Source organism: Rutilus rutilus (genome assembly GCF_951802725.1).
Source record: "Rutilus rutilus genome assembly, chromosome: 6".
NCBI classification, from domain to species: Eukaryota; Metazoa; Chordata; class Actinopteri; order Cypriniformes; family Leuciscidae; genus Rutilus; species Rutilus rutilus.
In genome coordinates, this window is record NC_140214.1 from 37,534,074 (window position 1) to 37,544,503 (window position 10,430).

A 10,430-nucleotide genomic window follows, 5' to 3' on the forward strand; every position below is an offset into this window, starting at 1 on the left:
GTTCTTCCTTAAAATACAGGGTGCATAAGTTTGGACACCCCTATGTTAAATTCCCATAGAGGCAGGCAGATTTTTATTTTTAAGTATTTAAAAAAAAAAAAAATTTTAGGATACTATGCATCCTGATAAAGTTCCCTTGGCCTTTGGAATTAAAATAGCCCCACATCATCACATAGCCTTCACCATACCTAGAGATTTGCATGGTTTTATTTCAGTTAGCCTAATAGCTAGTTTGATTTGCATTGAGAGACGATCTTATGGAAAGTACCCCATGCCAATCTCTAGGTATGGTGAAGGCTATGTGATGATGTGGGGCTATTTTAATTCCAAAGGCCAAGGGAACTTTATCAGGATGCATCGTATCCTGGATCCATGAAGTAACTGGCCTTTAAAAATAAAAATCTGCCTGCCTCTATGGGAATTTAACATAGGGGTGTCCAAATTTATGCACCCTGTATTTTAAGGAAGAACATTTATTTATTTACGATGCATTATTCATTCACAAAGAAAATTGGTGTCCTTAAAGGTTGGATTTTTCCTAATTTTTTAAATTAAGGCATTAAGTTCAATTTCCAAAAGATGATTTTTTATTCCTCTTTTTAGTCAACTTTAGTATGGGCGTCTAAACTTATGCATAGCACTATACAACATATCGCGTATTTTCACCAGAATAAAATATATTTATAATGCAATGCTAATCGACATAGCCTTTATCACTGTATAGAACACCACAAATAATATTATTTCTGCCTCATACATTGATATGAAGATATTGTCAGATCACAAAAGGAAGTTATTTCAAACACTGGACGTTATGAAATGAGCTGGAGTAAAAACATGTCATGAAATATTCTCTTTTGTTGGACAACAGGTTTGCAAGCGTGTTGTAAGATGTTAAGGTCGTGTTGCTTTCAAATGCATGTTATAAATGACAAACCTTTGCACTGAAACTAGATGAATGAAGATGAATCTAGCGGCATTTACTGTGAACCGATCAATGTTCTCTGATCTCAGTGCCGTACTTTACCAAGAACACGCTGAGCATGAACTTATTTAATTAGAACTTGAACTAGTCTTTGATAGTAGGTTGATTCCTGAGACAAAATTCAAAGAGGAAAGATGAAATCCACAAAGAAGAGGACCTGGATTCTTCTGCGATTTTGCTCTCCATTAGAAATATAAACTCGCGTCTGATGATTAAAACGAGAGTAGTTAACTCGACTGCTCAATGAACATTCAGAATGATAGGCTGACAAGAACTTAAAAGCACCACTGTAGCAGTTTACATTTTCCATCGTTAAAATTATTAACATTTTTACATTGTAGCAGGACAATCAAATGACCGCAGACATTTCCTGTGTGATTTCATTAAATAAGTACAATAACAGCGTTCATCGTGAAAGGGACATCATTTACGCACACATTCACAGAAGCTTCATTTTAAATGAAAATATGAAAATACATGAAAATATGTATAATTTAATGGACTGAGATAAAGTCAGGTTAAAATTTAAATGATTATTATTTCCCAGACTAGAAAGGGAACGTCAGTGTCATCAACTGCGAGCGTAAAACAGAAAGCTCAATACTTATACACCAAGTGTCAAGCAGTGATTGTTATGAATGAATGAATTGGCATTATAGTCTTCCTCTGATAATGCTGGATTATATTTCCCCCAAATAAATAGAAAATGACAACTCAAACGCATGTATGGGTGGTAGTAAGTATAAGCACTTTTACTTCGATTTTTGTTCTTTCAGTAGTGTCCTTTTAAGGCTGTCTACATTAATCCGGATACATTAAAATGGCGTTTTCATTTAAAGACGCTCTCCGTCCACACTAGCGTTTCAGTGCATTTGGAAAAAGTTTCAGCATTCACTGATGCGTCCAGGTCACACACACACACTCACCATTTGGTCTAAAACGCTAAAACTGCTCTCATGTTTTGCCGCAGGACAGCAAATGTGAGTAAATTCTCTCATGTTTGTAGGACTGTGTGAAAGTGAATAGCACATAACAGGCACAATACCAGTATAAACATAAATATCTATTGGTAACCTACAATATGCGTCACATGACTAAACTTACATCATCGTTTTTAAATACCTCCGTTTTGACAGTCCACACTACAACACAAAAACAGCATTTCCAAATCTAAACACTTTGGAGAGCGTTTTCAAAAGCTTCCTTTTCATTAATAAAAACGCCGTCTCAGTGTGGACGGAAGGCCGAAACGGAGAGAAAAAGATACATTTTCAAACGAAAACGTATTAGTGTGTAAAAGACCTAAAACAATTATTCATTGTCTTCACTTGCAATATATGACTTTATTCATGTAATATGCATGGGAAATTATGTATGACATTCAAGTGAGAATTACAAGCATCTACATAACAAACATTTATATTGTTTGATATTGACACAGGTTTAATACCAAATGAAAGAACAATTATACAAAGCAGTGCGTGGAAATGGTACATTTGAAGGATTTTTTGTAGGCTATTTGAAAACTTTTGACACTCTTGATTGTTTCATACTTAGACAACATTTATTTATTTTGGTTTATTTTGGTCTTGCCAAGCTTTGATTATTTGTTTTTAATTAATTTTTTATTTATATGTTTGTTTTTTTTCTCTTCACAGATTCAGGAAAGATTGATTATTTTATCTAAATACTAAACCCCTGAAACTTCATATAGTAAAAAGAAGGTGTCCACTGAAGGTGTTCCGTCTGTTCCCATCTGTGTAGACACGACGGTTCTCCCAGAGCTGAAGATTTATCCGGTCCCCTTCTTCCAGCAGAAGGCAGACAGCGTTGGACGCAGTGTCCTCTGTGTCTTGCCCCGGAGGGTTATCTGTTACTGAGACCACATGATGGCCATTCTTTAGCATTCTCAAACCGGTCGACATGGTGTGGTGATTGAAGAGCACAAAGTTGAAGTAATACACTCCTTTTACTGGTGCAGTGAAGATTCCTGTTGATAACGGTAGAAACTTGGGTTCTTCAAATAGTTTATAAATCACCTGATACAATTTTGCAGCATCATGTTTAGAATTTCTTTGAGCAATATCATGATTACCTGTGTTTGTGTCGTAGGCATTTCCAATGTTAGTTAATGCATTTTCATACACAAGAGAGGTTGCCTCTGCATAAGGGCCAATGAATTTGTGGGCATTCCCTGAAGCTGACAGCGTGGCTGAAAATGCTACTTTCACCCTTTCTGAAAAAAAAAGAGGGGAGAAGAAAATGAACAGCGAAAAGAAATAACCTTCAGATATCTTTTAATTTCATTGATGTAATGCTATTTCTTGTTGGAACTTGTTTCAGGGCCCTAAACGTCAAAATAAAGGCAAAGCCGAAACACTTGTCTTTTCCTCAATCTTTTTCAGCTTTGTAGTCAGTGCTACATTGATGACAAAACATTAAAAAAATGTTCAGTGCATACATGGACAGAAAATGAGAGCTGCACAAATATTGATTCACCTTCTTAACCTTTGTCACCCTAGCAGTTTAGACAGATTGCATCACAGTATGAGCAATATGGTGTTATGAATATATGCACATTATTGCATTTCATTTTACGCTGAAACTACCGTATCATGTATGTAGTGTCCCATCATGTTACCTTTGTTTTCTGTTCTTAGTCGCTCCATTTCAATCTCCATAGATTGCATTTTTGTTTCCATGGTCTTCATTTTCGCCATTTCAATCTCCATAGATTTCATTTGTATTTCCATGGTCATTATTTTCAGAGAATTAAGTACATCATCTGCTGATATAGCCCACACATTGAGAATTAAAACTGTTACACAAATCAACATGATTGTGCTCTTGGTTTCTTGCAATGCACTGAATCAACTGAATTATCATTCTTTTATAGTCTAAAAATCAACTTGCGTAATTGTTTAAATTGTCCAATAGACTTTGGACTCAAAAAAACATCCCTGGTTACAAATCTAACCTTTGTTCGTAGCAACTCATTATGTAATATATGCACATAATGTAATACGTTTTACATTATTATTGTAATAAAATGTTCATGTAATAATTGTATCAAAATGTAATAAAATCTTAAACTCATAATGTAATACAATTATTACAATATGAGAAAATTATTAACATATAAACTCACTAATGTCACTATTTGAGTCTGTTCATGTCTGTGTTTCTAGGTCGGTTATCAGTTTGTTTAATTAGTTCAGTTCTCTCACTTTCCCAGCCTGGGGTGCGTTTCCCGAAAGCATCGTTGGCCAACTATGGTCGCAAGTTCCGTCGTTACCAGAGTTCAATGGACATTGCGATGAACTTGCGACCATAGTTGGCCAATGATGCTTTCGGGAAACGCACCCATGTTTGTCACCATGGTCACTGATTGGTTTAGTTCCCTTTCAAGGGAACTCGAGTTGGGTCGAAACGCTGCAGGAACGCCACTGCGTGACTGCGTCATGAAGCACGTATGGAATCAGTCCAATGGCGAGACGAAACATCATAGGCGGATGACATCATCGACCAGGAAACCATAAAGCACCCCTGAATCACAACCACGCTAGCTTCTGTGCCTTATATATATATATATATATATATATATATATAAACTATATAATGGCGAGCGAGCAGCATTATAGGAAGTGTGTTCATCCTTGCACTCGATATCTCACGGGTGGGGATACACACCAACTATGTGTTGTTTGTTTGGGAGTGCAGCATGCCCAGTCAGCTCTCAAGGGGGCTGATTGTGAGCATTGTGAGCGTTTACCATTAAGAACGCTGCGCTCCCGCCGATCGGTTCGGTTCGCGCTCCCCGCGGCTCAGGTCCCACTTCTGCCGAGGTAGAGCGGCGACTTCTGACGTGGGGTTCGCAAATGGATCTGACAGCGGGGTTTGAGACAGGCCCAGCCCTATCTCAGCCTTCATTTAAAGACGCTCTCCGTCCACACTAGCGTTTCAGTGCATTTGGAAAAAGTTTCAGCATTCACTGATGCGTCCAGGTCACACACACACTCACCATTTGGTCTAAAACGCTAAAACTGCTCTCATGTTTTGCCGCAGGACAGCAAATGTGAGTAAATTCTCTCATGTTTGTAGGACTGTGTGAAAGTGAATAGCACATAACAGGCACAATACCAGTATAAACATAAATATCTATTGGTAACCTACAATATGCGTCACATGACTAAACTTACATCATCGTTTTTAAATACCTCCGTTTTGACAGTCCTCACTACAACACAAAAACAGCATTTCCAAATCTAAACACTTTGGAGAGCGTTTTCAAAAGCTTCCTTTTCATTAATAAAAACGCCGTCTCAGTGTGGACGGAAGGCCGAAACGGAGAGAAAAAGATACATTTTCAAACGAAAACGTATTAGTGTGTAAAAGACCTAAAACAATTATTCATTGTCTTCACTTGCAATATATGACTTTATTCATGTAATATGCATGGGAAATTATGTATGACATTCAAGTGAGAATTACAAGCATCTACATAACAAACATGTATATTGTTTGATATTGACACAGGTTTAATAACAAATGAAAGAACAATTATACAAAGCAGTGCATGGAAATGGTACATTTGAAGGATTTTTTGTAGGCTATTTGAAAACTTTTGACACTCTTGATTGTTTCATACTTAGACAACATTTATTTATTTTGGTTTATTTTGGTCTTGCCAAGCTTTGATTATTTGTTTTTAATTAATTTTTTATTTATATGTTTGTTTTTTTTCTCTTCACAGATTCAGGAAAGATTGATTATTTTATCTAAATACTAAACCCCTGAAACTTCATATAGTAAAAAGAAGGTGTCCACTGAAGGTGTTCCGTCTGTTCCCATCTGTGTAGACACGACGGTTCTCCCAGAGCTGAAGATTTATCCGGTCCCCTTCTTCCAGCAGAAGGCAGACAGCGTTGGACGCAGTGTCCTCTGTGTCTTGCCCCGGAGGGTTATCTGTTACTGAGACCACATGATGGCCATTCTTTAGCATTCTCAAACCGGTCGACATGGTGTGGTGATTGAAGAGCACAAAGTTGAAGTAATACACTCCTTTTACTGGTGCAGTGAAGATTCCTGTTGATAACGGTAGAAACTTGGGTTCTTCAAATAGTTTATAAATCACCTGATACAATTTTGCAGCATCATGTTTAGAATTTCTTTGAGCAATATCATGATTACCTGTGTTTGTGTCGTAGGCATTTCCAATGTTAGTTAATGCATTTTCATACACAAGAGAGGTTGCCTCTGCATAAGGGCCAATGAATTTGTGGGCATTCTCTAAAGCTGACAGCGTGGCTGAAAATGCTACTTTCACCCTTTCTGAAAAAAAAGAGGGGAGAAGAAAATGAACAGCGAAAAGAAATAACCTTCAGATATCTTTTAATTTCATCGATGTAATGCTATTTCTTGTTGGAACTTGTTTCAGGGCCCTAAACGTCAAAATAAAGGCAAAGCCGAAACACTTGTCTTTTCCTCAAACTTTTTCAGCTTTGTAGTCAGTGCTACATTGATGACAAAACATTAAAAAAATGTTCAGTGCATACATGGACAGAAAATGAGAGCTGCACAAATATTGATTCACCTTCTTAACCTTTGTCACCCTAGCAGTTTAGACAGATTGCATCACAGTATGAGCAATATGGTGTTATGAATATGCACATTATTGCAATTCATTTTACACTGAAACTACCATGTCATGTATGTAGTGTCCCATCATGTTACCTTTGTTTTCTGTTCTTAGTCGCTCCATTTCAATCTCCATAGATTTCATTTTTGTTTCCATGGTCTTCATTTTCGCCATTTCAATCTCCATAGATTTCATTTTTGTTTCCATGGTCTTCATTTTCGCCATTTCAATCTCCACAGATTTCATTTTTGTTTCCATGGTCTTTATTTTCGCCAGTTCTTCAAGGATGTTTATGTTTACAGAAAGTACATCATCTGCTGATATAGCCCAAACATTGAGAATTAAAACTGTTACACAAATCAACATGATTGTGCTCTTGGTTTCTTGCAATGCACTGAATCAACTGAATTATCATTCTTTTATAGTCTAAAAATCAACTTGCGTAATTGTTTAAATTGTCCAATAGACTTTGGACTCAAAAAAACATCCCTGGTTACAAATCTAACCTTTGTTCGTAGCAACTCATTATGTAATATATGCACATAATGTAATACGTTTTACATTATTATTGTAATAAAATGTTCATGTAATAATTTTATCAAAATGTAATAAAATCTTAAACTCATAATGTAATACAATTATTACAATATGAGAAAATGATTAACTTATAAACTCACTAATGTCACTATTTGAGTCTGTTCATGTCTGTGTTTCTAGGTTGGTTATCAGTTTGTTTACTTAGTTCAGTTCTAAAGTTCTAAAGTTTACTTAGTTCAGTTCTTAGTTCATGTAATAATTTTATCAAAATGTAATACAATCTTAAACTCATAATGTAATACAGTTATTACAATATGAGAAAATGATTAACTTATAAACTCACTTATGTCACTATTTGAGTCTGTTCATGTCTGTGTTTCTAGGTTGGTTATCAGTTTGTTTAATTAGTTCAGTTCCCTTTCAAGGGAACTCCCGTTGCGTCGAGAATGACGCTATGGGGAACGCTTTGTGTGATGACGTCTTGAAGCACATGTAAAATCAGTCCAATGGTGTGGCGGAACGTCAGAGGCGGGTGACGTCACGTACCAGGAAGCTATAAAAGCCGGCCCGAAACAGAAAACGAAAGCTTTCTGAGTCTTCAGTTGCGCTCTGTGTTGAATCTGTCCGTTTATTTGGTGTTGTCTGTCTATATATCTATATATATATTATTCAGTATGGCGAGCAAGCAGCAGTATCGAGTGTGTGTCCATCCCTGCCCGCGTTATTTAACGGGAGGTGACACACACACTCTTTGTGTTGTTTGTTTGGGAGAGGAGCATGCCCAGTCAGCACTCGAGGGTGGTGACTGTGTGCATTGCTGTGCGCTTCCATTGCGTACGCTCCGATCCCGGTTGGCACGGTTCAATCCCGATCACGTTCCCCAGGGCTCTGGTCCCGCTGCTGCCGAGGCACAGCGTCGATCTCAGACCTGGGGTTCGCAAATGGATCTATCAGTGGATGTTGAGACGGGCTCTGCCTTATCTCAGCAACCTTCTGATAGATCCAGTGCCTCTCATCAGGGTGTGGAAGCACGCGCTGCGGTTTCTTCCCCCCCGATGGAGGCACCAATACTGCAATTGTCCAGCTCTGAGGAGTTGGACGTTGTTAGTGTTGAAGCTGAGTCTGAGGATTCGCCACCTTAGTCTCACGCTTTTGAGGAATTGCTCGATGTTGTCACGAGAGCAGTTCACAGACTATCTATTGAGTGGCCAGAGGATAGGCAGGACGTTCGTTCGAAAAGTAAGCTCGACGAACGCTTCCTGCCATCTCGTGCACAGCCTCAGCGCAGGAGTCTTCCGTTTTTCCCCGATCTCCACACCGAGGTGTCGAGATCGTGGGGAAAACCTATGTCATATAGAGTTTACACACCACAAACCTCACATTACTCTTCCATCCACAAATATAAAGAGTATGGTTATGGGGAGATGCCGAAGGTGGAAGAGACGCTTGCGGGCTATCTCTCTCCAGCAACGGCATCTTCCCTGAAGGCTCCTACACTCCCCACTAAACCAGTTAAATTGACTTCCTCCCTGATTCATAAGTCGTATGCAGCCGCTGGTCAAGCTGCAGCGTGTCTGCATACGATGTCCCTTATGCAAGCCTATCAGACGGAATTACTGGGTGATTTAGAGGAGGGCGGGGGTATTGGTCCTGACACAGTAGCCGAACTGCGTAGGGCCACAGATTTGTCTCTCAGGGCCACCAAGGCCACCGCTAAATCAATCGGGCGGTCTATGGCAGCCCTGGTGGCCACTGAGAGGCATCTGTGGCTCAATCTGAGTGACATCAAAGATAGAGAGAAACATGTTCTATTAGATGCTCCGGTTTCTACTGTTGGGCTATTTGGAGATGCAGTGAACAGTGCGGTAGCTAAATCACAAGAAGCTTCAAAACAGGCTGCTGCACTCCAGAAACTTCTCCCCCGCCGTTCTTTCATTGAGGCTGCTGAGCGGGAGCAGCCTCACTCCTCTAAAAAGAGCGCTGATCATCGTGCCACTCAAAAACAGAGTGTGTCCTCCCGTGCTCCCCCACAAAAATCACGGGGACACGGAGGGCGCGCTCAAACCCAGCAGTCTTCGAGGGGTAAGACGGATCTGCGGACCGTCATTACTGCCAGGAAGGCTGCTGGGAAAAAGTCCTGACGTCCGAGGGCTCAGGACAAATGAGGGTAGTCCCCCCCGAAGCAGAGCGGTTAACACCTCTTTTTACGGTGCCCGTCTCTCTTCGGTACCCTCAGGGGACCGTTCTGCCAACCCTGCCGCCTCCGGTGTTACAGGGCGCAGCGGTCTCCGGCGAGCACATATCTCAAGGACCACCCGGAAACGTAGTGGCCTCGGGATGCCCGCCCCCTCCGAGGAGGGTGTTAGAGCAGTCTGTTCGGTCGTTCCCTGCCGGTGCGCCGTTACAGGGCGACGAATTGACTACTCAACAACAACGAAATCCAGAAACCAGTCTCGAGAGGCTGGTACCTCTAGTAGAATCTTTGACAGCGTGGAAGCTACTGTCGAATGTTTCTCGTTGGGTCCTGCAGACCGTGGAAAAAGGGTATCAGATACAATTAAAAAAATGCCCACCTCGGTTTATGGGGGTCCTGCCCACAGTGGTGGGCCCCGAGCAGGTTCTGGTTATGGAACAGGAAGTAAACACTCTGTTAGAGAAAGGGGCCATAGAATATGTACCTCCCTCCAACAGGGAAACCGGGTTTTACAGCCGGTATTTCATAGTTCCGAAAAAGGACGGGGGATTGCGTCCCATTTTAGATCTTCGAGTTCTGAACGAGTCAGTCATGCAGCTCAAGTTCAAAATGTTAACATTGAGACAGATCGTGCCACAGATCAGGTCCGAGGACTGGTTTGTCACGATAGACCTCAAGGACGCATATTTCCATATTTCCATCCGTCCGTGTCATTGGAAGTTCCTGAGGTTTGCTTTCGGGGGCAAAGCATACCAATATCGTGTTCTTCCATTCGGCCTAGCTTTATCACCCCGCACTTTCACCAAATGCATGGATGCAGCTCTGGCGCCGCTGCGCCTCCAGGGTATTCGCATCATGAACTACATCGACGATTGGTTGATTTTAGCTCAGTCGCATCAGTTGGCGGTTCAACATCGAGATGTTGTTCTCGCCCACATGAAAGAGTTGGGGTTACGGCTGAACGCCAAGAAGAGTGTGCTTTCTCCACTCCAGAGGACCACTTTTTTAGGCGTAGTTTGGGATTCAGTGTCGATGCAGGCGCGCCTGTCACCGCCACGTATAGAGTCCATCCTTGC

The 10,430-nt window shown here is 40.6% G+C and overlaps 2 protein-coding genes across 2 annotated transcripts; both read right to left on the reverse strand.

Annotated features, from left to right (window-relative positions):
- Positions 1-2,595: 2,595 nt before the first annotated feature.
- Positions 2,596-3,944, reverse strand: LOC311292896 (cerebellin-2-like). Its single transcript, XM_084412732.1, has 3 exons — positions 3,627-3,944; positions 3,081-3,221; positions 2,596-2,975 (listed from the first exon to the last, which is right to left on the reverse strand). Exons 1-3 carry the CDS (start codon positions 3,820-3,822, stop codon positions 2,692-2,694), a joined length of 621 nt encoding a protein of 206 aa, XP_084268858.1. The 5' UTR covers positions 3,823-3,944; the 3' UTR covers positions 2,596-2,691.
- A 1,447-nt stretch (positions 3,945-5,391) lies between these two features.
- LOC311291896 (cerebellin-1-like) lies at positions 5,392-7,033 on the reverse strand. The gene is made up of 3 exons (XM_084411250.1): positions 6,719-7,033; positions 6,176-6,316; positions 5,392-6,070 (listed from the first exon to the last, which is right to left on the reverse strand). Exons 1-3 carry the CDS (start codon positions 6,987-6,989, stop codon positions 5,787-5,789), a joined length of 696 nt encoding a protein of 231 aa, XP_084267376.1. The 5' UTR covers positions 6,990-7,033; the 3' UTR covers positions 5,392-5,786.
- Between the last annotated feature and the right edge of the window lie 3,397 nt (positions 7,034-10,430).